Consider the following 27900-nt stretch of genomic DNA (forward strand, 5'->3'; position numbering starts at 1 on the left):
GCTCGGCTTCCAAGGTGCCCGAGACGCCGCGCCCAGGATCACAGGTGGCGCTGGGGGCGGAGGGGTCCTGGTCCGTCCTCCCGCCCTCCGAGCCGCCCCTCCCACGCCCCATCCCTCATTCAGGCCCCGCCCCTTGCCGGGGCCCCCACCACCCTTTCACCTGGGCCCCGCCCCTGTCCTACGGCCCACCCCTCCCATGCCACGCCCCTCGTCTAGGCCTCTCCCACACCCTTCACCTGGGCCCCGCCCCTGCCCTATGTGCTCCCCCCACGCCCCACCCCTCATTCAGGGCTCTCCTCTCGCCTAGGCCCCTCCCATACCCCCACCTATCATGTCGGCTCCGTCCCTCCCACACCCTGCCCTGCACCTAGGCCCCTCCCACACCCTTCACCTGGGCCGGGCCCCGCCCCTGCCCTTTGTCCTCCCCCCACGCCCCGCCCCTCCCCTCCTTCAGGGCCCGCCCCTCGCCTAGGCCCCTCCCATACCCCACCTTTCATGTCGGCTCCGTCCCTCCCACACCCCTTTGACCTAGGCCCCCGCTCACTGCCCTACGCCCCACCCCTCACCGTGGCCCCGCCCCAGCACACGCCCCGCCCCTCGCCGTGGCCCCGCCCCTGCCGTACGCCCCACCCCAGGCACGGGCTGGCCTCCGCCCTCTCCGAGGCTTCCCTGGAGGAGCTGGAGCTGCCGGGCCACCAGCGCCTCCGCAACCCCGGCTCCCTGCTCGTGCTCGCTGAGTTCCGCAGGATCCCGCCGGCTGAGCGTGGGGCTGCGTGAACCTACACCGGCCCAGGGTCCCGGAGGTGGGAGCTCCCAGGAGGAGGGGGCTGGGGGAGGATGGGGGACACAGGTCTCGGGGAGAGGCTCCACGTCCCTGAGCAGTCACTGCGGGGGGCGTCCAGGTTGAGGGACACGTCCTGGTGTGTATGCCGTCCCCATGCTCGGCCTTCCTCGTAGCCCCCAAGGCCTGGTGGGCTGGATGCACCTGGACGCGCAGCCCTGGCAGAGGGGGCAGGTGGGGTCGGAGGACCATGTTGCACACGGGCCTCGTCCTGGAGGGGATGCACGTCCAGCCTGTTGCTTGGGGCTGAGGGTATGTGGGGGTGGTCTCTGGGCTGCAGAACCGGCCTGTAGGGCCCTGCATTCCTCACCCAAGATGGCTCCGTCTTCTGTCTCAGCCCAATCTGACCCTGCCGGTGACCTCTCTGCCTGGTCCTCCCTGGGCTGCCACCGCCCCCACTTCCTGTCACTTTCTCGTACGTGCATGTTGTCGCTGCCTATGTCTCTGCCGCTCATGTCTGACCAGGGGACGGATGGGGGGACCCCGGGTGGGCTCCTGGGGGTCTCTGGTTCCTGCCTGGGTCTCAGGTCTGTCCCCTCCTTGCACACGTCCCTAGGCTGTCCCCTCCCCACCCGTATCCCCAGGTCCACCCCCTCCTTCTTACGTCTGGTATCCCCTCTCACCCACAGACTCGCCCACTTCCAGGACTCCATCTCCGAGGACATGCCAGCCTTCTGGGAAGGGAACGTGAACCCCTGCTCATCTACCTCAGGGCCCTCATGAGGACGAACGACGTGGCCCTGGGGGAGGAGGAACCCGCTGCCAATCCGTTTGACGCCAGATGCAAAGACAGCAAGCATCCTCGAGGTGGGGGGTGTCCCCAGGGTGGGAAGTGTCCTGGGATCAAGGGGGAGGTTCATCCTCAAGGTCGGGGAGGGGCCCCAGTGTGGCCTCACGGCTGACCGCTCCTGGCTCTGCAGAGCTGCCTGTGGGAAGGTGCTCCCCCTGGACACCAGACACCCTGGCCAGCTCCACTGCAGCCGACAGAGACCCAAGGAACCCGTCCAGGGGCTGCAAGGCCAAGAGGTGCGGCCATCTCCTGTGTGTCGGGTGTAGGGTCTGTGCTTGGGGACAGCTTGTCCAGAACCTGCCGGCCTGTCTCTGCATCATCAGCCTCGAGGGTTTTTCCAAGCATTTCTCAAGGAGTGGAGCTTTGGGGTGGCCGCAGTCCCAAAGTCGGGCTAGCTGTTCGGGGACGCTGGTCAGACCGGGTCCTGCCTGGGTCTGGGACAGGGGAGGACGTGCAGGGACAGTGCTGTCCTGGCGGAATGTGCTCGAGGGGGCAGCAAGGGGCACTTCCCACCTCCCCTGACTGCCTGAGGCTCAACAGAGGGGACAGGGCGGAGTGTCAGATGCCACTGGGTGTCCACACCCTGGGGGCTCTGCCTCCTTTGTCTCTTTCTCTGTCCCTCTCTGTGTCCTCCTCCATCAGACTCCATCTTTTCTTTTGTTTTTCCACGACTGTCCAGGCTTGTCGCCTCCAGGGCTCCTGCTCCCACCTGGTCTCCTGCCTCAGTCTCTCAACAGGGATCGAGGTTTGAGAGGAGGCTGCTGGGGGCGTGTCCTGCCGCTGGGTTGCTGGCAGCCGAGAGTGGAGGACTGACCCGCCACCCTCTGTCACCTGCAGGGACACCTCTGATGTCAACGTCCTGTCCTTCGAGGACTCCGAGAACTCTTCTAATGAAGACATTGATGTGCGTGTCTCTACCCAGGGGGTACGTCCCGGGCGGGGCCTCTGGGTGGTGGCCACATGGGGCATTGACGGGGCTGGAGAGGATGCTGACTGGGCGCAGACCGGGCGCCACATGGGGGCTGCCTTCTCCTGCCCCTGCCCCCAGGCCGCAGGTCAGGGAGAAGCGGGAGACCTCATCTGAGGGGGCCTCCCAGTGACATGGCGGCCTCTGTGCCCAGGGTGGGGGGCGGGAGCAGAGTCCTTTGCACATTCAGTCAAACGGATTCGGGTCCTGGTGGGAGTGACCCGGGGCTCCCTCTGTGGGCAGAACACCCAGGTGCCTGCCATGTGACGATCACCTGGGGACTGGCCTGACTGTCTGGGGGCCCAGGCTCGTGCGGGGTCCTCAGCTGCCCAAGGCTGGTGGGGTGTGGTTCCCGTGCCGCGCCTCTGTGGCTCAGGACACTGGTTTTCGGGGGGCCCTGGGGTCCTCGCTGGCTCTCCTGGCTCTGCCTGGCTGACCCCGTCCCCCGCCATGCCTGGGCTGGGCTGGGGCTGCCGGCTGGGCCTGGGTGAGAGCTGTGGGTCTGGGGTGGCCCTTGGGGAGGTGCAGACACTCCTGGAAGGACACCCCCGTGCGGACACCTGGGTGGTCAGCACACCGACCCAGGGACTTGGGGTCAGGCGTGTGGAAGGTCCCGCGGGGTCAGTGTTGCCCCCGGCCCTTCGCACCTGTGTCCTCAAGCCCCCAGAGGCCGTGGCAGGTGTGGGCCCCCGTCTGGCTCCTCGACATTTGCTGCTCCCCAAGAATTCCCAGGTCCCTCCTGAATTGACTGGGAAGCGCCCTGGAGGGTGCCAGGCCGTCCCGTGTGTCCGTCTGTCCCTGCGCCCATCCACTGGGTCCTGAGCGCTGTCCCTTCTGTCCCCAGGGGGTGTCTGACTGCAGGGTGGGACTCAGGTTGAGTTCCTCCTTCGTGGCCACGTTCTGCGTCCACGGCTGGTGGTCCTGGGCCGCGGCCTCTGAGTGCGGGTGACCTGGGCGCTCGGGGCCTCCGGGCTGTGAGGTGCATGACGGTGACCCTGCCGTCTGCTCCTGTGGAGCCAGCACCCCGTGCACAGGGCAGGGCCACAGGACCGTCGACCCTCGGGTTGCCCACCTGCCCAGATGCCTGCCTGCCCACGGCTTCCTCGCGGGGCTCCGGCTGCCCGCTGCCCTCGGCTCAGCTGGGAGGAAGGTTCCGGAACCACTCTGCTCCTCTCTGCAGAGTGTGGTGCCACCTCCCTCACCCCGCATGGTCCTGCTCCGTGTGGGCCACCGGCTCCTCCTCTCACGGCCCAGGGCCCTGTTGCCGAGCGTTGTGTCGTGTCCAGCGCCGTGGGCCCAGCTGGGGGGGCAGGAGGGACTCGCCTGCGGCCTGGTCAGCGCCTGGACGCTTTAGACGGGCTGCGCCTGACTGGGGTGGTGGTGGGAGGGGCCGAGGCTGCAGCCCAGGGGAGGAGGCCCGTGGGGTTGTCCCTGGAGGCCCACTCGTTGGCAGCCCTGCCCACGGACACCTGGGGTGGGGCCGCTCGCGCCCTCTGGATCTCATGTTGGTGCCAAACCACGGCCAGCGCCCACCCGAACGCCAGAGGGGACAACCCCTTGAGGCCAACCTGAGAGCAGATGGGGAGACCGGACGTCGGGGTGGCGGGGGTGTGTGGGGGGGTGTCTCTTTTTCTGTCTGCAGGGGCGGATTCCCCTCTCTGTTGTGTGCAGACGAGCACGGACCCATGAGAACCGGTCTGCACGTCCCTGCGTGGCCGTGGCTGGGGGCTCAAGGTCGCGGCCCCGGAACAGCCCTGCCCCCCACACGAGGCTGAGTTCCACGGGGTCTCTCTGCACACGGTGGGCCGGGTTGCGGCCTCGGGCGGAGTGTCTATGCTGTGGGGTCGTGTCCTTTCCCAGGACTCTGGGGGCCGACTAGGGAGGAACCACCCCTGGGGTGGGGTCGGGGTCACCAGGAGGTCAGAGGAGGGTCAGGCTGCTGGGAGTTCTCAGGCCCCTGACCCACACCTGAGCCCGCGGGTTGTCCCTACCTGGTAGTGTAGCCGTGTCTCCCTTGGTGGTGCTGCCGTCTGTCCCCAGTGGCGTCACCGTGCCCTGTGAACGTGGTGTCGCGGGCTGGGCGAGCTGAGGCTGTGGCTGAAAATCTTTAAATTCTTTATTTCAAAATACAAACGTGACCTCATAAAACATTTTTAAACCGCTCTGCACTGCAAATAAGAGTTAACTTTACACATTTTGTACATTTACAACAGGAAAACGATCAACAAACCCGAGTGGGCGCTCCCTCCCGCACCCCGCGGGGAGGGCTGTGCTGGGCCGCTCGTGTGGATGGAAGGTTCCGGGGCTGCCGCGGCGCCGGGCTCCTGGAACGCGCTGGCTCCTGGAGAAGAAGCGCGCACGGCCGCCCGGCGCCCGGAAGTCCACGCGTGCCACGCGGCCCTGAGGCAGGTCCTTTCGGAGCGGAAACGGGTTCCCCTGCGGGATGCACCACCGGCCAGGCCCGCGGTACGTGTCGAATGCTGGGTCTCTGCAGCTGGAGAGGGGCCGTCCGATTCCCACGGAGGCCCGAGAGCGCTTGTCCCCGCCGGGCCCGGCCAGGGGGTCCTGGGCGGTGCGTCCTCCTGGACGGGTGGGGCCATGCGCTCCAGGGTCCGTGTCTGAGCAGCTTCTGTGTCGAATAAATAAGGATTCGCCGTTCCGTACAAACGCACTTCACCTGTGGAAGACGGCTCAGCAGCCAAACGGCCCTGTTGTCTCTCCACACGAAAGCCGCTGCGTGCAGCAGGCCGCCACGGACGGTGCCCGGGGGGCGCGGGTCACGAGGGCTGCAGGTGGGCGTCCCCACACTCGTACTCGTACAGCTCGACGGCGCCCAGCGCGGACGGCGCCTCGAAGAAGGGCCTCTGGGCCAGTGGAGACCGCAGGGCGCACAGCTTCTGGTCCACGGGGCTGAGCTCGGCTTCGTACCTGCAAGGAGGGCTCCGTGAGGACACGCGAGGGGCCGGGTGCGGCGGCCCAGGGCCCACCGTTCTCCGAGGCCGGCGTCACCTCAAACCCAAAACAAGACTCGTGTCACCAGACACCACAAGTAGCCTTTGCAGACGGAGGCCAGGAACATACGGGCGGGGAGCCTATCGGGACCACGCGGGTTTGTCTCGGGAAGGCCAGGCTGGCTCGACCACCGAGGGTGTCTCACGGCGCCCGATCCCCAGGCCACGGCAGAGACGGCCTTGGAGCGGCAGCGTCTGACGCAACGCGGAGCCTCAGCAACCTGAGGGGACGGGAGCTTCCTCCCGCTGACCAGGGACGCGCTCCCCACACCCCACAGCCCACGTCACGCTTCCTGGGGAAGGAGGACCTCGCCCCGGGGACGAGGTGAGGACGCTGCCCTCACGTCCGTCCAGCATCGTCCTGACGTTGCAGGAAGAGCGACAAGCAACACAGACCAGGGGACAAACAGACGGGGGTCACGGTGTCGACTGTCACCGTCCAGAGACCCAGCGCCGTCCATCAACGTCCCCGCGGGACCGTCCGTGCGACGCCACAGGCTGACCCGACAGCGCACAGGAAGGCGGGCAGACTCGAGTGACCGGAAACTCTGCACCAGACGAAGCTGGAGCTGGAGGCCTCGCGCTCCGGGACTCGACCCCCCTGAGGCTGCAGCGCACAGACGTCTCCTGAGACACCAGGTCCGCAGAATGAGCAGACGCCAAGAACTGGGACAAACCACGTACCTGAGAAAGGAGCTGTATCCAGAAGCCGTAAAGAACCCTGAAGACTCGATAATGAGACAATAATCCCAAACGGAGGAGCAAGGCATACAGGACTTCATCAACAAAGGCGTGGAGGGAGGGCCCACGAGGACGTGAACAATTCAAACCACGTTGCGACACCAACAAGACGCGCCAACCGCCCCGGCCTGGGCGAGGACGTGGGACGGGGGACCCTGCCCATCGCGGGTGTGGACGCAGCGGGACGGCTTCCCGTCCAGGTCAACGTGCATCCGCCCCGCGACCCGGAACCTCCCACGACCACGTATCGAGCCAAGAGAATGAAAACTGACACACACACGGGGAGGCCCGCGGGAGAGCGTTGTACGGTGGCTTTGCGCTCATTTTCCTAGAACTGGACGCGATGGGAACCACCCAGACGGCCATCGCCCGGTGGCTCAGGACAGCGCGGTCACCTGAACCGTGAACAGCGCTCAGCACTCGTGAAACAGACTGCTGACGGCCCAGCGACACGCGTGGGTCTGAAATGCCGGGTGAAGGCCAGGCCGAGAGGAGGCGGCCTCCCGGGTCTGGAAAAGGGGAAACTGGACCAGCACGGGGGCCACGGGCCGGGGGTCACTCAGCGTGAAGGACGTGCTCACCCTCCTGCCCGTGTTGAAACCCCCGGGCGGGGCGTGGGGTCTGAGGACCCCCGAGCCAGCAGCGCGGCTGTCACCCCTGGGACGCCGCCCCCTGAGGCGGGTGGTGGCTCCAAGCACACGTGGGAACACGCCTGACCCTGGCACCGAGCAGGCCTGAGGGGGCGTGGGCGATGGGAACACGCGTGTGCGTCTGGTTGAGCCCCTCAGGGCAGAGCCTGACCCTGCCCGCCTGTCGGGCCCACGCCAGCCGCGGGGGGAGACGGAAATGCGCCAGATGCCGGTCTGCCCCGTCGTCGGCCTGACACGCAGAAACCAAACCACAACCACGTCCCCAGGGGGAGTGACTCCATGAGGGCCCTCGGGCCCCGTTCCCAACGTCCAGGATCCTGGCCCTCTGGTGTCTGTGGCCCCCCGAGCCCCTTGCTGGGTCCCCGCCCCACCGTCCGGGACACCGCCAGGCCCTCCGCGGTGCTGGGGACAGGGAGCGACTCAGGAGGAAAACTGCCCGGGCTCCCGGTGGAGACCGAGGGTCGGGCCAGAGTGCGTGGGAGCAGAGGGGCCTGGGCCCGTGGGGGTGCAGGGTCTGCACAGGGGGTCGAGGAGACGGCCGGCTCTGGGCCGCCAGCCCTGGGGACCCCCGCACCCCGTCCTGGCACCACCTGCTCGGGCCCTGCAGGCCGGCGCTCGGGGAAGGTGCAGACGCAGCAGCAGCAGAACACAAACCAGGCCCGGCTGCGCTGCCGCCCCGGGGCCTGGACTCAGGACTGAGGCCCTGCACGCTGCGCTCCATGGCCCACGACCCCGAGGGAAGCCCGGTGGGCCTCCAGGCCTCCTGTGGGGCCGCGTGTGCGGGTAACAGGCCACGGGCCGCCGCGTGTCCACCCGGCACAGATGCGAAGGCTCGGGCTGTGGCTTCGGGCGGACGTGAGGTTCCTCTAAGAGCCTGAGAGTCGCCTCGTGCGCTCAGGACGCCCAGCACCGTCTTCGCGGCCCTTTCTCGCATCCCACACACTCGTCACCCGAGTGTCACAGGCGCCCCCGGGAAGCGGGGCAGCTGTCTGTGGCCTGGGCCCTTTCCGAGGGGCTTTGAGTCCACTGGACACAGGAAGGAGGCGCCCGCTGCCCACCGGCCATCCCTGGGCCCCGCGTCCCCACACTCACCCGTCCTCCCACGGCTCCCCCGCGGCCTCCTCGGCCACCAGGATGTCGTACTCCTCGGCAGCGTACTTCTCCCAGTCTGAGAGCTCGGGGCCTTCGCTCTCGCTCTCCTGGAGGACACGCGCGTGTCACTCGGCGAGGACGCGGCTGGAGGCCGGCCCTCCCGCCCCCGTGCTGCCCGCCCCGCTCACCCGGAGCAGGGAGACCTGCTCTTTCTGCTCGTGGTCGAGGTACTTCTCGATGTTGAAGAACGTGTCGAAGAAGACGTTGGCGAGCTTGCACTTCTTGAGGTCGTGGAGGGTGATTTTCCCTGCGGGGAGACGAAGCGTTTGAACAGGGAATCACCCCTGGGCGCGCCGTCGCAGGCCTGTGTGTGTGCGCGTGAAAACACCTTGAAACACAGCGCGACACCACGTTTCCTGACACAGCTTGACGCCTGTGAGCAGCGGACAGAGGAGGGGGGGCCGGGCGTGGGTGGAGGCCTGGACGGGATTGGGGGGCGCGGTGGCTGCAGAGCACAAGCAAGGCTGGAAACTCTGGCCGCCAGGGGGCGCCGCGCACCCGTCACTGAGCCGCCGCGGCCCCAGGACGATTCTCAGTCACAATCCCTGAGCCAGGACCCCAAGCCCTGGAAACACAGCCGTAGGTGAGGCGTCCCTGTGACCTCGGAAGCTGTCCTGGGTCCCGCTGTGGGCCTCCCCTTAGACGCAGCCTTCTCAGGTGAGGAGGGTTGGGGGGCTCTGCTGGGTCCCCTGGCTCCCCGGTGGACCACACACGCCCCCAGGGGTCCCGGCCCCGGGAGCAGGGAGGGCACAGGCCCGGGGCTCGAGCTGGCTGGGGACCAGGGGACAGAAGGGGCAGGTGACCCTCGGCACCGCCCCACAGCACGGGTGCTGGGCTAGGTCTCCCCAAAGTGACAAGTCACAGAGCACGGGCAGAGGGACGTGGGCGTGGGGACACTCACCTTCCTGACCCTGGGGGATACGGACGCTCACCCCACAGAACAGGGCCCCTCTCACAGGTGAGGGCTGAGGGGGTCCTCAAAAACTGAGGGGGATGAGGGGAGAGGCCAGACATGCCCGGCATTCTGTCCACACTTAGCGACCGGCGACTGGACGAGGGTGCTGATGTCACACAGGAGGACACACCCGCCCTGCCCTGGACACTGTCTCCAGTGGCACGTGGTCGGTACCGGCTGTCCCCAAGGCCCTGCTCACCCTTGTCCCCAACTCACCGTGGGGATGGCCATTCCAAGTGAGCGGCACCTCACGCAGAGACATCGCGTCCCATAAGGGCTGTCACATCTCACACTGGGGCAGCCTCTCACACGGGGACGTCATGTCTGTCAGTTGTCTCATCTCACACGGGGACGTCACTTCTCACAGTTGTTTCATTTCACACGGGGCGTCCCCTCACACTGGGATGCCACCTCACACAGGATGCCACTTCTCACAGGAGTCGTCTCATCTCATCTCACACGGGGCGTCCCCCTCACACAGGGACGTCACATCTCACAGTTGTCCCATTTCACACTGGGGCGCCCCCTCACACGGGGGACATCCCCCTCACACTGGGCTGTCCATCCCTCGCAGCGGGCGTCCCCCCCTCATGGGCTTTACCTTCGCTCTGGGGCTTCACCAGGTCCAGCATCTGGCAGAGGCAGTCCTCGAAGGGCAGGGCCTCGATGGCCATGCTGTCCAGCCTGCGGCACTGCTCCTCGTAGAAGTACTCCAGCTCGAACATGGACAGCGCCCCGTCCCCATCCAGGTCCATGCAGCGGAACCAGTACTCGATGCTGCGGTCGCCGTGGGGCAGGGGGGCCTCGGTCAGCCTGGCCGCCTGGGACAGACCCCAGCAGGACGACCTTGCCCGGCGCGGACCCTGCCCGGGACTGAGCTCGCCCACATGGACCGTAGGAGGTGCCCTCGCTCAGGGAGGACCAGTGGCTGCCGAGCGCTCCCCGAGGCGGAGCACAGCACCGCTGCCCAGCACCCACCTGGTCGGGGTTTTCTTGTCTTCCTCAGAGATCAGGAACCAGACAAAGTCGGCGTAGCTGAGCTTCCCCTCCTTCTGTACCTTTCTGCCCCTGGGTCCGGGCCGATTGAGAGACAAAGACCGTGTCAGGGGGCAGCAGCAGGAGCGGGATGTCCCTGTCCACCCCCCACTGGTGAGCCGAGCCCTGCGCTTGGCCCAGCCCTAGCCTCAGTTCCTCGCCGGGAGGGGCCTCCGTGATCACGTGACGGCCGAGGACGCCCCCTGGGACCCAGGAGGGGCCGGGGCGGCTGCTACGTCCTTGGTCACCGCCTCATGGCCTCAGACGCCCCGACTCCAGGACCCGACACGGACCACTGACAGGCCTGTGCCCCCTTACGTGTGCCCTCACGTGACAATGGCATTTTTCAGGACAGGACGAGCTCGGATGAGAGCGAATGAGGGAGAACCGGACTCGCACTCGGAAAAGTGGCCCAAGTCAGCAGAAGACAAACCGAGCAGGGACGGACGTGACGTACCTCGTCACGGCTCCTGAGAAGATCCTCTCGATCATCTTGGTGGATATGGCTGCAAAGGGAGAGCCGGGCGTCAGCCACCCCACAGCGGGCACCACCCTCCTCGAGCCGGGGAGGCACGGGAGCCTCGGGGCCGATCTCCCGCACGGGCCCCGCCCCGGGCACAGGGTAGTGCGTTCCAGTCTTGGTGGCCTGAGCCCAAGTCAAGGCCACAGGAGGGAAAAGCTACCCAGGGCTCCAGGACGGGGGGACGGGAAAGAGCAGAACACGTCTATTCGCTCTCCCCCTGATCGTGATGAAAGACAAGTGCTTTTCAACTAAAACTTGACTAAGAAGTGAAAGTGAAAAGCACGGTATGACTTTGCTCGAGCGGCCGTAACAAAGGACCCCAGAGGGGTCAAACAGTAGACGTTTCTCTCTTTTCTGGAGGCTGGACGTCTGAGATCCAGGTGCAGGCAGGGCTGGTCCCTCCTGAGGCCTCTCTCCTTGGCGTGTGGACGTGTCTTCCCCCCGTGTCCTCACGTGGTCGTCCGTCTGTGCGTGTCTGCGTCCTCATCTCCTCTTCTCATCAGGATCCCAGTCCTACTGCATCAGGACCCGCCCTCATGACCTCATTTCACCTCCATCCCCTCCTTAAAGACCCGTCTCCACACACAGCCCCATCCTGAGGTCCTGGGGTCAGGACTCCAACACGTGAATTTGGGGGACACAGTTCACCTTGTACCAAACAAGCACTAATGCCCCCAAGACGGGGAAATGAAGACAAAGTCTGCCCCATCCCCCAATTCTTTCTGCCTCAATGGACGTCACCCCTGATGGGAAATGATGAATTGTGTCTCCCAAAAACATATGTCCACATCCTGACCCCGGGAACCTGCGAATGGGGCCTTATTTGGAAGCAGGGTCTTTGCAGCTGTGATGAAGGGAAGGATGGAGAGGAGGGCTTCCTGGAGGAGGCGGCCCTGAATCAAGGATGGAGAGGAGGGCTTCCTGGAGGAGGCAGCCCTGAATCAAGGCTGGAGAGGAGGGCTTCCTGGAGGAGGCGGCCCTGAATCAAGGCTGGAGAGGAGGGCTTCCTGGAGGAGGCGGCCCTAAATCAAGGATGGAGAGGAGGGCTTCCTGGAGGGGGCGGCCCTGAATCAAGGATGGAGAGGTGGGCTTCCTGGAGGAGGCAGCCCTGAATCCAAGGACAGCGTCCTCCTCAGAGACAGAAGAGGAGACGCCGACGCAGAGGAGCAGCCCCGTGAGGACGGAGGCAGAGACGGGAGGGAGGCGGCCACCAGCCCGGGGACCCTGGAGCCCCAGACACTGGAAGAGGCAGGAGGGACCCTCCCCTGGAGCCTCCGGAGTGAGCGCGGCCCTGCGACCCTTGACCTCAGACTCTGGGCTCCAGGATGAGGAAGAGCGAATGTCTGGGGTTTGAGGCCCCCAGTCACGTCCACACCAAAGAACACTCAGACCCTCAAACCCAGTGATGGGAAGACATGAGACATCAGTGGAACCCGTTTCCGCGGGCTCCATGGCACAGGGTCAGCTCCGACCTCCTCTGCCTGTTCCTTTACATGACATAGGGACGCTGCCTGCTGCTGCTCATGCAGGAACCCCTTTTAGGTTTTGAACGTGGCACATGGAAGGACTCAATGGACCAACAGGAGGCCACTGCCAACCTGGAAAGTGCTCGGTCACCACGAGCCCACCCTGGACCCCACTCCTGCCGAATTTACAGCACGGAGGTCAAGTTAGGACTGGAACTGAGAGGGACCCGATGCCCACTCAGATGCCCACGGACGAGTGTTGGCAGGATGGAGGCCGTCCCAAGGCCAGCCCCAGAGACACCAGTGAGCAGGGCGGATGGCATCCAGGGGACCCTCCTGCCTCCTTTGACCACAGACAAAACAGATGCCGGAGAATTCAGACACCCTCACGAATGTGGTTTCTTAGGAAAACAATTAGATCGAAAGGGACGATGGGCTCCCAGACCCTGCGCAGCTGCAGGACCCAGGAGTCCCGCGTGTCCCTATTTCCCAGTGTCCCACGTGTGTCACGCTGCAGGGAGCTGTGTGTCCCATAGACCGTGTGTGTCGTTGTGCAGTGAAAGGCCGCTCTTGCTGGGAGCAGGTGAGGGGGGAGACGGATCAGGCCACGAGGCCCAGGGCGGCGGCCGTGGCCGATGACACCGGGGACGGCAGGGTGCCAGCACGTGGGCCCCCACAGGCCGCGTCCTCACCGTGGTCGTTGTGCCGGGCCAGGTCCTGCGAGTCGATGAGAAGGTCGTGGTCCGTGTCCAGCTCCCAGAACTTGCAGTAAATGACGTAGAAGTGTTCGTAGGAGAAATACTCCGTCAGCTGGTTGATGTCGGCTTCCTCTTCCAGGAGTGCCACGTTCTGCCAGAACAAAGCGGAAAAGACCCTGCAAGACGCTGAGGGCAGTGTCCACAGGAGATGGGCCTCCTACAGGGGGTGGGGACACCCTACAGGAGCCTCCCATTGCGAGGGGGGCTGAGGCTGGCTCGAGGGCTGGAAGCATGGCACCCACGTCAGGGCTTCGCCTGAAACTCAGCCTGACTGCCCGCAGCAACGCAGAGCAGCCGGTGAGCACAAACGCCCTCACAGCCAGGGCCTCTGGACGTGGGCAGGTCAGCGTCCCCCCCATGCCTAGATGGATGGATGGGTGGGTGGGTGGGTGGCTGGATGGATATTGGATGGATGGATAGATGGTAGACGTATGGATGGGTGAGTGGATGGTAAATGGATGGGTGGTGGATGGCTGGATGGCGGAGAGTAAATGAGTAGATGGGTGAGTAGGTGGTAAATGGGTAGATGGATGGAGGGTGATGAGTGGGTGGGTGGGTGGTAACTGGATGGGTGGGTGAAAGTGAAGAGCTCCTGCCCCAGCGGGCCGCCCACCTGCAGGAACGTGCTCCTCCGGAGCTCCGCGCAGGTGATCCTCCCTGACCAGGACCTGTTGACCGTGTAGAAGATCCTTTGGATGACCTGTGGAGGGGGGCTGTCAGCTGAGCGCCACCACGCTGGGGGCCGCAGCTCCTCAGACATGACCCACACGTGACCCCTCCTGGTCCTGCTTGTGAGCTTCTGTCTGACCTCAGGAGGGACTCGGCCCCCCTGGGCTGCAGGACCCCATGTCACCAGCAGAGGGCGCCCGCCGTGCACGTGTCAGACGGTTGGGTCAGGACGAGATCCAGCGTCCTGGGGCAGGGGGCCCCAGAGGACTGGCAGGGGCTGCCGGCTGCCCACTGGGAGTCGTCTGCATCGGGCACCCTCGGCTGGGCCCGCGCGTGAGCTGGATGCCTGAGCCGGGCGGGGCCGTGGACGGGAGCCCCTGGAAGTCCACACCACCGTGGGGCCTGGAGGAAAAGCTGGCTCTGACACTTTCACACTGAGCTCACCACTGCAGGATGACAGTGACTTCAGGCTGCACAGCGACGGTGACCTGAACAGGGAGGCCCACCGTGCGCCAGGCTCAGCCCTGCTCCACTCAGGGACGGCCCCTCACCTGTCCTCGTCCTGGGACCTCCCCTCACCTGTCCTCACCTGGGACGTCCCCTCACCTGCCCCTGTGCAGTGAGGACAGTGTGTGTGAGGAGCACCCCCACGAGGCCTCGTTTACATTCAGCACTCGATGTTCTGGGTATGAAACACAATTGCCATCGTCGTTCCTCCCTAAGGACCCCTGTGGGGTGACGTGGAGCACTGACAGGTGGCTGTGGCACACGCGGGCACACCCGCAGCTCCGCACACATGCACTCTGTGTGTTAGGGACAGACAAGGGCTCCCAGCCGGGTGCACAGGGCAGACTGTGGGGGGCCCCAGCTGTGCCCCTTGGTCTGGAGCTGGGGCGGAGGCTGACCCGGGGAGGAGAGTGGGCGGGAGACCTGGCTCCACAGGCGGTTCTGTGATGGGCAGGGGTGGGGGGCAGGGCTGGGCCCGAGCATCCACGGATCCCAGGGGGGCCGGCGCTGGCATGCGTTGCTTCCAGGAAAGGGCGCATCTCCTCCCCTGAAGCTAAGACATCCTCAGGGGAGCGGCCCAAGGCCAACTGTTCCTGCCCGGGGAGTGTGAACGCAACACACGCATCTTTGGAATGTCCCCTCCCCGGCACCTGACTCGGCTGGAGTCTGAGTGTGGACACATGAGACAGCGCGGTGCCTCCTGCCTGGGAATGAGGCCCCACCTCCCACGGAGCAACAACTACTGACATCGTGTGCACGGGCGAGGAAGACAGGACCGGAAGGGCCACAGCGCCCGGGAAGCTGGGTCTCCACGCGCTCCCAGCGGGGATGGGCCCAGGCGCCAGCGGGGGCTGGGTACTCACGGTGGTGATGTAGCGGGAGTGGAACTCCGAGGCCTCCTTCAGGAAGGCTAAGCCGGGGTGCGTGTTCACCACGTCCTGCACACGGGGACAAGACACCGCTCTGGGACCCACTGTCGCCCCCAGAGCGCAACACATGTCTGTGTCATAACCCACAGGGGCTCCTGCAGCGAGAGGCCGCTGCTCAGCAACACCCGGCCGCACAGCAGCTCGCACAAAGTCCCGTCAGATGCACGATGATCTGAATCAGCGGGTCCACGAGCCAAGAGAGCACAGGACCGTCTGGACAAAGCCTTCGGGGTCCCTCTCACCATCCAGTGTCACTCGACACAGGTACACAAGCACCGACATGTGAGTCCCCGTGAAGTATCCCAGTTTACGAAGAACTACAAGCATATGAAGCTGTAAACCATGTTGACCCAAATGGTTCTGGTCCTTCAGTCGCTCAGAACATTCCTGGGGACACGGAGCTGACTCCGCTCTAGTCGCCCCGTCTGCAGAAGCAGCACTAAACGGTCCTAAAGGGAACTAGCGCAGCACAGGGAGCCGAACGTTCTCAACACTGTGACGTGCTTCACGGAGACGCCCGGGGCCCTGCTGCCTCGTCTGCATGACTCCGCGGGCTCAGGTCACGGCCAGGGGAAGGTCTGCACTGTCCCCCACGCGCACTGCACTGCAGCCGTGGTCCGTGACCCAGCTTTGTGGGAGGAGTAAGCACCCTGAGGGAAGGGAGCCAGACTCCCAACCTGTGTGCAGTGTAGACACAGGGCCACACCTGTGAGGGCGAGGGTGTGTGGTGTGGATGTGCCTGTGAGGGAGTGAGGGGTGCGCGGGTGGCGCTGTGTGGCCCGTGTGCGGGCGGCGGTGCGGGCGTACCTGCAGGAAGGGCACGAAGTCGTCCTGCACGAGGTAGGGGCAGCCGGGGCTGGCGAGCAGGTGCAGGAACCTGGCAGCGGCGTCGTGGCAGGTCTGCAGGACCCTGCAACACAAGGGCGTCCAGCGGCCTCCGGGCGTGCGGGGGTTGCGCGCTGAGGGAGGCGCCCCACGCTGGTGTCCGCCCCCCCGCGCCCCCGCCCCGGCCCCCAGGACTCACTTTCTCCACATGGCCACAAACTTGTGGACGGACACGGCGCCCGTGCGCTCACCGCCGGCCCCGCAGAAGAGCGGCCCCTTCCAGTAGAGCGGGCAGCCGCAGGCCTGGGGAGGGCACAGGGGTCAGCGCCTCGCCCCCCGACCCGCCCCAGACGCGGCCCAGGGACCCCACCGCGAAGACGGCCCCACTGAACCCGGCTGGCACCGTGAGGGGGCGCCGCGTTCCTGCCAAACCCAAAGGTGCGCTCATGCCTCCGCTGGCGGCGACGGAAACTGGTTCCGGAGCGGGGCCCCCACCCCCTCCCCGGGGTCCCCACCACCTCCTCAGAGCACACGCGCCGTCCCAGCTGCAGCAGCCAGCAAGGCCCAAACCCCGGGAATCAAGCAGCCTGCTTCCCGTCCCACGAGCGAGACAAAAGACGGTGACAATAGCTTGTGAATGAGGTCATCTCATTGATAAACTATAAATCAGAAAATATCTTCAAACGACAGTAATGAAAATGTTACACATCAAACTTTGGAAGGCAGCAGTGACTTTAAACACGTGTACCGGGAAAGGCGGCTGGAAACCATCGATCTAAGCTTCTGTCTCAAAAAAGGAAAAGAAGGAAGAAAAACCATAAAGGGCAGAGGTGAAAGAAAAACAAACAAACAGCCAGTAGAGAAGATCAACAAAACCAAAAGTCAGTTCTTTTTGAAAAGATTTTCAACGGTTAGTTACCACTTTGCAAAATTCCTCAAGAACCAAAGAAAGAAAACAGAAGTTAGCAGTGCCAGCGGCCACCGCCATCCACAGCACTGAAAAGACGGGGAGTGGACACTGGAATAACTTTATGCCAATAAACACGGCAGCTTAGGGGGAATGGACAACAGACCTGACTAACGCTCTCGCCTACACTTCTTGCAGAAAGTGAACCCGTAACTTAAAACTTCCCACCAATTCAGACCCAGAAGGCTTTGCCAGTGAATTCTTCCGGACGTTAGGGAAGAAATCCTGCTGATCGTATACAAAGTCTGGCAAGAATAAAAAAGGGACGTTTCCCAGGTCTTGCTCTGAGGCCAGCACGTCCTGGATACGGAAACCTGTCAAGGACACAAGGGCGACTGCAGGCCGGTCGTCTCTCATGGACACAGATGCTGAAGTCCTGCACAAAATCCACGTTAGCAAATTGAACCCAACAATGAAAGGTCATCATCAGACAACAGACAGGACACTAAGGACAGACGGGAACCCCTTCTTCTAAGGGAAGGTGTCACGGAAACCCCACAGCTCGCATCAGAGCAAGGGCGACATGTGAAGGCCCCCGCCCACCCCGGAGCTGGGACGGGGGAGCCAGGGGACCCAGCCAGGTCAGCAGGGCAGAGACGAGTCACAGACACAGAGGCCGGAAAGGAAGAGGCAAAAACGGACGTGATTCACAAACATGGGACAGCGTGCAGAAAATCTGCAAGATCAGAAAATACTAGACTCCACAAGTGACTTTTGCAAAGTTGCTGGATCCAGGCACAATATGCAGAAAGTAACTGTATTTCAATATCCTACCAACAAAACGTTAGAAACTGAAATTTTTAATGGCGCCATCTATCAAAAGCATTTAAAAAAAAAATCAACCTGTAAATAAATCTCACGAAAAACACGTGCGATCTCTCCAGAGCAACGCTGCTGGGAGAAATTAAGACCCTCGAGATGGAGGCACATCCCGTGTTCCTGGATAGGAGGACTGCGCGTTGTTGAAATGTCGGTTGTTCCCCAATGACAAACACATTCACGCAACGCGATCACGATCCAGCAGGGTGAGTTTCTGTGGAAACATGAGCCGATTTTGAAGCTCGTGGCAACGCACGGACTCTGAAGACGTCCCGTACGGTCGCATCAGAACAGACTGTCCGAGGGCGGGAGCCACGAGCACAAGGGGAGGGAGCAGAGGTGAGGGACAGACCCCACGCTTGGTCAGCTACTCAGCACAGAGGCTGCGCACACTCAGCGGGGAACGCACGTCTTCAGTGAGGGCGGCAGGCGCGGCAGGCGGAGGGGACACCCTGCTTCACCCCGCGCACCACAAAGGCGTGATGGCTCCCGGCCCCAAATGCGAATGGGAAACCAGTAAACCTGCTGGAAGAAAACGCAAGGGAAGATCTCCCTGATTCGGGAGCAGCAGAAATGCCTCAAGCAGGACACAAAACCCCGTCAACCCCGAAGGAGAAGACGGGCAGCGGCACCCTCCACCGCTCATCACTGTTCCTCGGAAGACGCCGCCCAGACGAGGACAACACAGACGTGGCTGGGGACCGATGTCTGCGACGCCCGCGTCTGACAGGACTCACATGCAGGAGCGTAAGGAAGTGCCGATCGACACGCCAAAGGCAAACACCGCACAGCAACAGCCGTCGAGGGCGCTCCAGAGGAAAGGACCCCCGGGGACGGGGAGTGGGGAACGCGCCCACTGCCGACGCTCCGAGGGAGATGGTGATGCTCGGAGGGAGACGCCAATGCAAAGCTTAAAGAGGGGCCGACAGAAAGGCCTGTGAGACGGGCTCCTGCTGGGAGGACTGCATGTCCTGGGCGCTGGCAGGGAGGCCGTGGCCAGGTGAGGGGACTGGGGCGCCTGCAAGGATGGTCTGACAGGACCTACTGAGAACGGGCCCTGCGCACGCCCACAGCCCGAGCTGTCCTCTGAGGAGGAAACAACAGTGACGTGGCTCACGCCCAGCAGACTCGACGAGAATGTTCGCAGGGCCTTTATTCACAATGACCCAGATGGAAACACCAGCTGTCTGGGCGCCGGGCTGGAGGGACAAACTGGAACACTCATGGCTGTGGGGTGCTGGCATGAAGGGGGCACAAGGGGCTGCTGGGAGGATGCTCAGGCCAGACAGTGGACTGAGGTGCAGCGATGGGAAGAACAGTCTGGCTGCGCGCAGCTGTGCATGCACCTCACGGAGGCACACTGGCCGGAGAGCGGACGTGGGAATGTCCAGGAGACGCTCAGAGCACGGGCTGGTGATGGAGGGGCCGACCTGGCTGCCAGGAATGCCCAGCGTCTCACGCCGGGGGGTGGCACGTGGGTGGGTGAAAACCCGCTAGATTAGGACTTGGGGGGGACGGCTCTGGCGTCCACCCCCAGCGGCTTGTGCACATTGGTGCCCCTCCCGGTAGGGGCGCCCCTCCAGTAACGGCTCCTGGAAGGTGTGGTGTGCCTGGAGGGCCAAGCCCACCCGTCCCACAGGCCGCTGGAAGGTCAGTCCTAAAGCTTCGATGGTGACCTGAATTACCTCCCGGGACTCTCTGTGCATATTCTGAAGTGAATGGGAAACACGCACTCCAAAACGTAAAAGACACAAGGGAACTTTGTTTAAATACTGTAAGACTGTCGCTACGAAGGAAAAACACGTCACATAACACGCTTGTACTTGGTAAGGGGTTTTCTCTAACAGGCACACAGGGAGACGCACTCTGCACCGTGCAGACGGGCCCCAGAGCCCGCGTCCGCCCCACAGTCAGGGGAGGGCCGTGCCGTCACTGCCCCTCCAGTGGACACCTGCTACACGTGCACGGCCCCCTCAGCCCCCGTGCTCTCTTCAGTCCCCATGGCGTTGCTCTTCCAGACGCTCACGTAAATGGAATCAGGCCACCTGCGGCCTTTGGGGCCTGGCTTCCTCCAGCAGCAAAATGCACCTGAGGTTCATCAACATTCTTCTGTGTGTGAATAAGAACTGTATGCGTGTGGCCCCTGCCCCTGGTTCCTGACACTGAGCTTGTGAAGCTTTGAATCCTCTCACAGACAGGGGTGCCAGGAGCATCCGTTCTTCTAATATTTGGTTCCTGCCGCTGGTTCCTGACACCCAGCTCCTAAACCCCTCGGCATTTCCTGGGTGATGGGAGGGTCTTGTCCTAATGAGGTGACTCTTCCTGGCTCCCAGACGGGGCTGGTCACCCGAAAGGCCATGTCATGACTAGAAGGTGGGAGCTCTGTGCCCACACCCTCCTCAGGGGAAGGAGTGGCTGGACACTGGGGAAATGACATCCTGCCTGCAGAGTGAAGCCGCCATTAAAACAACGGGGTCTGGGAGCTCGCGGGTTAGCAAGCGTGGCCACATGTCGGCAGGGCGGCACACCCCATTTCTGAGGGAAGAGAGGCGGCTGCACGGGAACTCGCCCTGCGTGCTTTGGCACCTGTCTGCTCAAGTCTACCCTAAAAGGTGTGCTTTATTATATGATGCACCGGACATGAAAGTAACTGTGTCCCTGAGTTCTGTGAGCTGTTACAGCAAATGACCGCAGCCGAGAGGGGGCGAGGGAACCCCTGAATCTACAGCAGGTGGGGCCAGGGCAGAGCTGGAAACCTGGACGTGGGTCTGGCATATGAACGGGGCAGTGCATGGGCGTGGCCATCACCGAGGGATGTGACAGCGGCTGCAGGCAGAGGGTCAGAACTGAGCTGCAGGACAACAGCTGGCAGCTAGAGAGGAGCCAGACTCAGGTCACAGGAGCACTCAGTGCAGGGAAGGAGAGTGTCCCTGTTCAGTGTGCATCAGAAGGTTATTTACTCAGTGGTTTACAGCACTGTTCCCGTGTGGGTCGACCGATACCCAAAAGTAGGGAACTGAAGACGGAGGTGACCAGAGAACACAAGGGCAGAGCTGTGATGACAAAGGGGAATGCACGAGGAGGACAGAGACCCTCAGCACCACACTCTCCACAGAGGGTCACAGGGCACGAGGAGGACAGAGGTCCCTGAGCCCCACACACTGTCCACAGAGGGTCACAGGGCACGAGGAGGACAGAGGTCCCTCAGCACCACACTCTCCCAGAGGGTCACAGGGCACGAGGAGGACAGAGTTCTCAGTGTTCAGGAAGCAGAACCAACAGGTTGCAAGGAGGAAATGTAGTCACCAGTGGTGATCTCAGAACTAGTCTCGAACACTGATGGAACCAGCAGAAAATCTGCAGAAACACAACGTGGTGATAACACTACCTAACCCACACAGCAAGCTGACATTCAAGACCCAATGAATCTTCAAGTGCACATGGACACCTACCAACCTCTCGCCCTCAGGCAAGTCTGAGCATATTCAAAAGGACAGAAATGAGTGTATTTCCCTGCCCAGTCCAGAATCAAAGTAGAAATCAATAACAAAATGATGTCTGAGGAAACCGCAAACTTGAAAATCAAAACAACGGAATTCTAAACTCCTCATGGAGCAAAGAGAAACTACTAGGCAAATCTGAATCTAGCCAGCAAGGAATGAAATGAAAATAAACCAAGCCACGAATGCGTGGGTCGGGTACGCGGCTTAGAAGGAAGTTTACAGCAATTTTAACAACGCTTCCGTTAGCAACGAAGAAAGGCTGAAGGGCCAACGCTGCCTCGTTAAGAAGCTGGAAAGAGAAGAAATTAGCCATAAAAGAAGCAGAAGAGAGGAAACACCAAAGAAAAGATCTGAAATCAAGGTGATAGAAAATAATTCCATAAAATCACTAAAACTAGAAGGTAGTTCTTGGGAAAGAGCAGACGATTAAAACACTTCTGGTCGAAGTGACTGGAATAAGAAGAGAAGACACACGTGCCCAAGACAGAGCTACCCCTACAGGCCCTGAAATGTGGAATCTTACGAACGGCGCGTGCCAGCAAATTCAGCACAGGCGACCTGGACAGAGACTCAGAAAGACACACGCAGTCAAATGCCATGCAAGAAAATGCCAGCAACCTCCACCTGTTAAAAAAAAAAAGAGGAAATTATAGTTCAGAACCTTCCCAGAGAGAAAAAACTCCAATCCCAAACGGCTTCACTGTGAATTCTCGCAGACATTTAAGTAAAAAAAATAGCGCCAATTGTAAACCAATGATTCTGGAAACGAGATTAATAAGGATCCATTCTGTGAGGCCAGATCATCCTGACACCGAAATCCCAGGAAAGACAACCAGAGGCCACCTGGTTCGGAACCTAGGTATGAAGCCCTAAGGAGGCACGAGCAGTCAGAACCCAAAGGCACAGGAAAGGCGGACAAGGGACTCATCCAGAGGCAGGTGGGTCAACATTCGCTCGTCAGTCACTGCGCACACGCGGAAAAGCGCTGGACCAGCGGGAACACACCGTCGCGATGTTCAAAGGGCGCCCAGCATGGTAGACGCAGTCGGAGCTGCCGGGACGGGTGGAGACGCCTACGCCAGCCCCACCCCACCCCGTGGAGGCAGCCCGACGCTCCCGGGGCTGGGAGAGGCGAGGCCTGTGCCATCGACACCGCAGCACAGGTCCCGCCCGTGCGACAAGGCAGGAAAGGGAAATACCAGACAGACTGCAACGGAACCACTGACCTGCCTTTATTAGAAGAGGACGTGAGCGTCTGCGAGACTCTCTTCATCGACCCGAGAAAATCTACGTCGTGAGTGAGGTTAGGTCACAAGATACGAAGGCAACATGTAAACATCAGTAGTAGTTCTATATACTTGCGAGGAACACTCATAAACTGAAGTAAGACAATGCTATTTACGGTGTCATCAGAAATAGGAAACGCTTGGTGATGCCCGAGTGCTCACACATTGATAAGAGATGAACACGACGTGTACAATGAAAACCACGGGATGGAACGGAGAGAAACGGAAGACTCGGATAGAGGCAGGGAAATGCCGTGTCCTAAGTGGGAAGAGTTGATGTTGTCGCGATGGTGGTTCCCCCAAATTCATCCACACTCAGAGCCGTCCCAGCCCAAAGCCAGCGGCTCTTTCTGCGGACGCGGGGATGACTCTAAAACTCACGTGGGAATGCAGAGAAGCTGGAAGAGTCACGGCGCTCCCAGAAAAGGAGGAGGAGGACGGAAGACCAGGACCTCCCGAATGTGCGCCAATGATGAAGCTGCTGTGTGAAGACAGCCCCTGCTGGGGTGCCGGACACACGCATCGCTGAGACAGCGGAGTCCGGAAACGGACTCACACGCGTACCGTCAACTGACGTGGGGCAAGGGGCAGGCAGGCCACCGGGAGGACACGCTCTTCAACAAGTGGTTCTGGAACCACAGAGCAGCGTCTGCAAAAGAGGCAGCTTGACAATCACCTCACACCACGTGCGAAAGACCAACTCAAAATTATTGAAGGAAAAGGTAAATGTAGCAGCTCCTAGAAGAACACACGGGAGAAAATCTCAGTGGCCTTGCGTTTGCCAAGATTTCCTTACAGGCAACAAATGCGTGAACGACACAGGAAAAAATCTGGAAACTCGATGTTATCAAAATTAAAAACTGTTGCAATTCTAAAGACACGGTTAAGAGAATGACAACACAAGCCACACACTGGGGGGACACACGTGCGACCCATAGGTCAGACAAACGGCTTGAATGTGGAATACAGAAAAAGGACACACAACTCAACAGTAAGAAAACACCGCATTTTAAAAATGGGCAAATGATCTGAACAGGCATGTCCTCAAAGAAGATACACGCTGACAAATGAGCACGTGGAAAGATGCGCTATACTGTCACTCGTTAGAAAAACGCAAATTAAAACAACAAGGAGCTCTCTACGTACCCGTCAGAAGCTGCTACGGCCTGAATGTCTGTGTCCCCCCAGAGTCTTATGTGGAAGCCCTAAGCCCCAGTGGGATAGTACGAGGACGTGGGGCTTCGGGAGGTGGTTGGGTCATGAGGGTGGAGCACTCATGAACGGGATCAGTGTCCTTACAACAGAGACTCCAGAGAGCTCCCTCGCCCCGTCCACCACGTGAGGACACAGCGAGGAGACGCCACCTGTGAACCAGGAAACAGGTCCTCACCAGACACCAGATCCGCTGGCACCTTGATCTTGGACGTCCAGCCTCCAGAACGGAGAGGAATGAGTGTCTGTTGTTTGTAAGCCCCTGACTGTGCTGCATAGTGACAGCGGCCTGAACCAAGACGAAGGCTAAACTTGAAGAGGGTCACCAGGTGTGCTGAGGACGTGGAGCCCCCGGAATCCTCGCACACGGCTGGAGGGAATGCAACATGATGCAGCTGCTGTGGGAATCAGCTGGGTGGTTCCTCGATAAGTGCGAGAGAGAATCACCATATAACCCGGCAATTCTACTCCTCGGTGTGTGTGCATACACACACACACACACACACACACACACACACACACACAGAAAACAACTGAAAACAGGGATTCAAACGCTTATTTACAATCACCAAGAGGTGGAAACAACACAAACATCCATCTATGGAGGAGCGGATAAACAGAATGTGGTCCATCTGTACAGTGGAATATTACTTGCCTATGAAAAGGAGTGAAGCCCTGACACGGCTACAACGTGGATGGACCTTGAGCACATGATGCTCAGAGAGAGAAGCCAGACACAGAAGGACACAGACTGTGTGATCCCATGGATAGGAAATGTCCACAACAGCCCAATCCACAGACAGAAAGGGGACGCATGGTTGCCAGGGGCTGGGGGTGGGGAATGGGGAGTGACTGCTACAGAGCCCGGGATTCCCTTGTAGGGGGATGTCAATGTTCTGGAACCAGACAGTGGTAATGGTTGTGCAACACGGTCTATGAAATAAAGGCCCCTGAATTGTACATCTTAAAACGGCTAGAATGCTGGTGGAACTTTATGTGAATTTTACCACCATAGAAAGAATGAAAGTATCTGCAGAATGATTTAGTTTATGTACAATTCTAGAAATCTCTAATCAATAGTGCCCACAGGGAGCCTGGGGCTGGGAGCGGGAGGATGAGAATCGAGCAGAGTTTAGGGGCCAGTGGAGACGCTCATCATGCTGACTGTGCTGACGGGTTGACAGGGCCCACTGGAGCTCACCAAGCTGTACACAGCACACACCCACTGTTTCTCGCACAGCAACTGTGCCCGGAAAAAGCCGCCAAAGAAGTAGAAAAGCTACACTGGTTTCAGCTCGTGGGGTCACTTTTATGCTCCCACACTAACATGCAAAGCGAGGACCACCTCGCCAATGGGGAGTGATCGCCACCCATAATGTTCAGAGAGAACACACCCAAGCGTAGAACAGGGTGCTACTTCTCATCCAAGAAATGGAAGAAATTAAATATGTGTGTACATACACAGACGTATATTTGTATGTAGTTGCTCATATTAAAAAAATAAAACCATAAAGGATAAGCCAAAGTTATGAAAACTGTTACTTATGGGGGAGGAAGAGACCACAGTTGAACAGACAGGGGTAGACTCTGGACTTATGAGAATATATCTGGTTTGTGAGTTTTGACCTTGGAACCATGTATGTTTTTACATACTTATAAAACAAAATTTAAAAAGGCGATCTCCAACAGAAGAGAAGGGGACACTTCCGATCTTCCTCTTGGACCAGTGTTACCCTAATACCAAAACCAGACACAGGAATCACAGGAAAACTGCCAGCCAGTATCTCTTCTGGATGCGGACACAAAAACCATCCACAGAACACCAGCCAGTGAAATCCAGCCACGCAGAAAAAGGACCACATACGATGGCCAAGTGGAATTTGCTCCAGAACGCAAGGTTGGTTTAACATTGGAAAAACCAGCTCACGTAACGCGCCTCATCCATAGAATAAAGAACCAAACCACACGGGCCTCTCAACAGACACAGGAAAAGCATCCGACCAAGCCAACATCTTTTCTTGATAAAAACGCTCAACAAACCAGGAATGGAAAGGAATGTCCCCAACCCGATGAAGGGTATCTGTGAAAACCCACGCTCACAGCATGCTTAGCGGTGAAGGACTGGATGCTTTTCCCAAGGCCAGGATCAAGAATCTCCACTCTCGGACATCAACACCACACGACGCTGCAGGTTCTTCCCAGAGCAGTCGGGCGGGACGAGGAAATAACAGATCCACACCGGGAAGGAAGAAGCGAAACTATTTCTAGCCGCAGGTGACATGATCACGTACACACAAAATCCTAACAAATACACTAAAAAACTATTAGAACGAATAAATGAGTTCAGAGGACTGCAGGATACAAGATCAGTACACAGGAATTAACTGCATTTTTATACACTTGCAATGAACAAGCCGAAAATAAAATTTAGAGACGCATTCCAGTTATAATAGCACCAAAAAGAATAAAATGCTTCAGAACAAATTTAACAGAAGACGTGCAAAACTTATACTTGAAAACTACAACACATTTTCGAAAGAAACTAAGACCTAAATAAGTGGGAGACGTCCTGTGTACACGGATGAGAAGACAGTAGTACGACGGCCATGCTCCCCACACCGATCTACAGGGTCAACGCGGGCCCAGCAGAACCCCAGCTGGCGTCTCTGCAGAAACTGACAAGCTGACCCTAAAATCCATAAGGAGTTGCAAGGGTCCACGGAGAGCCAAAACAAGCTTGAGAAGGAACAAAGCTGGGGCACTCACACGTCCCCATTTCAAAACTGACTACAAAGCAGCAGTAATCAAGACAGGGTGGGACTGGCATAAAGACACAAGGACGGGTCAAGGGCTAGAATCAGAATCCAGTACCAAACCCTCACATTCACGGGGAACTGATTTTCAACAAGGGGGCCAGGGCCGCCGGATGGGGAAAGAACGGTCTCTTCACCCTTGGTGCTGAGACAACTGGATTTCTAGACGGAAAAAATGGAGTTTGACCGCTGCATCACTATATTCAAAAGCTAACTCAAAATGGATCAAAGACCTAGACGTAAAGGCCGAAACTAGAAACTCTCAGGAAAAAACAAAAGTAAATCTTCATGACCTTGCATCTGGCAATGATTTCTTGGATGTGACAACAAAAGTACGGGCAACAAATGAAAAAATAGATAAAATGAACTTTATCAAACAAACAAAAACTTTCTGGCATCATGGAAGACTACCAAAAACTGAAAAAAGGGGTCAGCCTGGGGGTGCAGTAGTTCAGTTTGCACACTCTGCTTCGGTGGCCCAGTGTTGGTGGGTTCAGATCCCGGGCACAGACCCACACACCGCTCAACAAGCCATGCTGTTGCAGCAGCCCACATACAAAATAGAGGAAGACTGGCACAGATGTTAGCTCAGGTCCAGTCTTCCTCAGCAAAAGAAAAGTTAAAAAGAGCTCAGGTCAATTCTCAGTTTTTCAGGTGCTGAGTACGTATAATTGAAAAAAAGAAAAAACAACTCAGAGAATGGGAGAAAATGTCTGCACACCAAGTATTGGATAAGGGACTTGAATCTAGAATATATAAAGAACTCTTACAATTGGACAATAAAGTGACGATCCAATTAAAGAACGCGCACAGGATCTAAACAAACATTTCTAGAAAGAAGATGCACAAATAGGACACGCTGTCTACAATCAGCAAGACAACAAGTGCTGGCGAGGGTGTGCGAGATGGGAACCCTCCCACGCTGCCAGTAGGAACGCAAAACAGGGCAGCTGCTTTGGGAAACGGTCTTGTGGCTCCTCAAAGCGTTAAACATGGTGTCGCCATGTGTCCCAGCGATTCCACTCCTAGGCGCGTGTATCCGAGAGAACCCTACACCCGCACGCCGAGACTCGCACACGCGTGTTCCAGCAGCCCTGTGCACCACAGCCCAAAGGTGGGCCGACCCAGACGTCCATCAGTTGATGAACAGATAAATGCACAACGGGACACTGAAAGGACGTGGCACCGACATGCCCCAATGCGGACGAACCTTGAAAACACAGGCTCACGCGTATTTTTGCTTTATTTTGCAATAAAGCACTTCCTTTCTTGCTCCTCGCTTTACTGCGCTTTATTGCGTTTTTCACCAGACGCTCCAGCAGCAAAGAGAAGAGGACGTGCTGAAGGCTCAGGTGCTGGTTAGCGTTTTTTAGCAATATGGTATTTTTTAATTAGGGTATGCACTTTTCTTTAGCCACAATGCTATCACCCACTTAGACTACAGCATAGCATAAACCTAACTTTTATCTGCACTTGGAAAC

At 59.7% G+C, this 27900-nt stretch overlaps 2 protein-coding genes and 1 long non-coding RNA gene across 14 annotated transcripts in view; 2 read left to right on the plus strand and 1 right to left on the minus strand.

The window, feature by feature from the left end:
- The first annotated feature begins 502 nt into the window (after positions 1-502).
- On the plus strand, positions 503-13259 carry LOC102148365 (uncharacterized). 10 transcript variants are annotated; one of them, XM_070257824.1, is made up of 7 exons: positions 555-803; positions 1179-1256; positions 1471-1648; positions 2311-2376; positions 2469-2556; positions 4270-4398; positions 4812-8354. In XM_070257824.1, the coding sequence occupies exons 3-7, from the start codon at positions 1561-1563 to the stop codon at positions 5218-5220; spliced, it is 780 nt and encodes a 259-aa protein (XP_070113925.1). In that variant the 5' UTR covers positions 555-803; positions 1179-1256; positions 1471-1560; the 3' UTR covers positions 5221-8354. The 10 variants fall into 10 exon arrangements, 8 of the variants coding, with proteins under 8 accessions (XP_070113925.1, XP_070113926.1, XP_023489622.2 ...); XM_023633854.2 differs by lacking the exons at positions 555-803; positions 1179-1256 and adding exons at positions 840-1093; positions 1762-1867 and having other exon boundaries at positions 3443-4398; XM_070257823.1 differs by lacking the exons at positions 555-803; positions 1179-1256 and adding exons at positions 842-1093; positions 12969-13259 and having other exon boundaries at positions 4812-5064.
- PPP2R3B (protein phosphatase 2 regulatory subunit B''beta) overlaps positions 4697-27900 on the minus strand; it is a 52393-nt gene continuing 29189 nt past the window's right edge. For 2 of the 3 annotated variants that reach the window (XM_023633853.2, XM_023633852.2), the window contains exons 3-13: positions 16019-16122; positions 15802-15904; positions 14929-15003; positions 13503-13589; positions 12824-12980; positions 10600-10648; positions 10086-10175; positions 9709-9884; positions 8281-8399; positions 8093-8199; positions 4697-5526 (exon numbers count right to left, since the gene is read on the minus strand). In XM_023633853.2, coding sequence (XP_023489621.1) covers positions 5376-5526; positions 8093-8199; positions 8281-8399; positions 9709-9884; positions 10086-10175; positions 10600-10648; positions 12824-12980; positions 13503-13589; positions 14929-15003; positions 15802-15904; positions 16019-16122 — 1218 coding nt within the window. In that variant the 3' untranslated portion in view covers positions 4697-5375. Of the gene's footprint in view, positions 5527-6097; positions 8200-8280; positions 8400-9708; positions 9885-10085; positions 10176-10599; positions 10649-12823; positions 12981-13502; positions 13590-14928; positions 15004-15801; positions 15905-16018; positions 16123-27900 lie in introns of those variants that run through there. The other variant, XM_070257818.1, reaches the window with a different exon arrangement.
- Positions 13282-27692, plus strand: LOC138921915 (uncharacterized). Its single transcript, XR_011434916.1, has 2 exons — positions 13282-20748; positions 20805-27692. It is a non-coding gene; the product is annotated as an uncharacterized lncRNA (long non-coding RNA).

This window comes from Equus caballus, chromosome X, assembly GCF_041296265.1.
Source record: "Equus caballus isolate H_3958 breed thoroughbred chromosome X, TB-T2T, whole genome shotgun sequence".
Lineage (NCBI taxonomy): Eukaryota > Metazoa > Chordata > Mammalia > Perissodactyla > Equidae > Equus > Equus caballus.

Excerpts from the sequence above, each read along its gene's own strand:
- LOC102148365 (XM_070257821.1), top strand. The coding sequence starts at position 938 with ATGCTCGGCCTTCCTCGTAGCCCCCAAGGCCTGGTGGGCTGGATGCAC. Across the intron at positions 1,094-1,470 it reads CCTGTTGCTTGGGGCTGAGG|ACTCGCCCACTTCCAGGACT; the intron begins GTATGTGGGGGT and ends TCTCACCCACAG. Across the intron at positions 2,377-2,468 it reads GTCTCTCAACAGGGATCGAG|GGACACCTCTGATGTCAACG; the intron begins GTTTGAGAGGAG and ends TGTCACCTGCAG.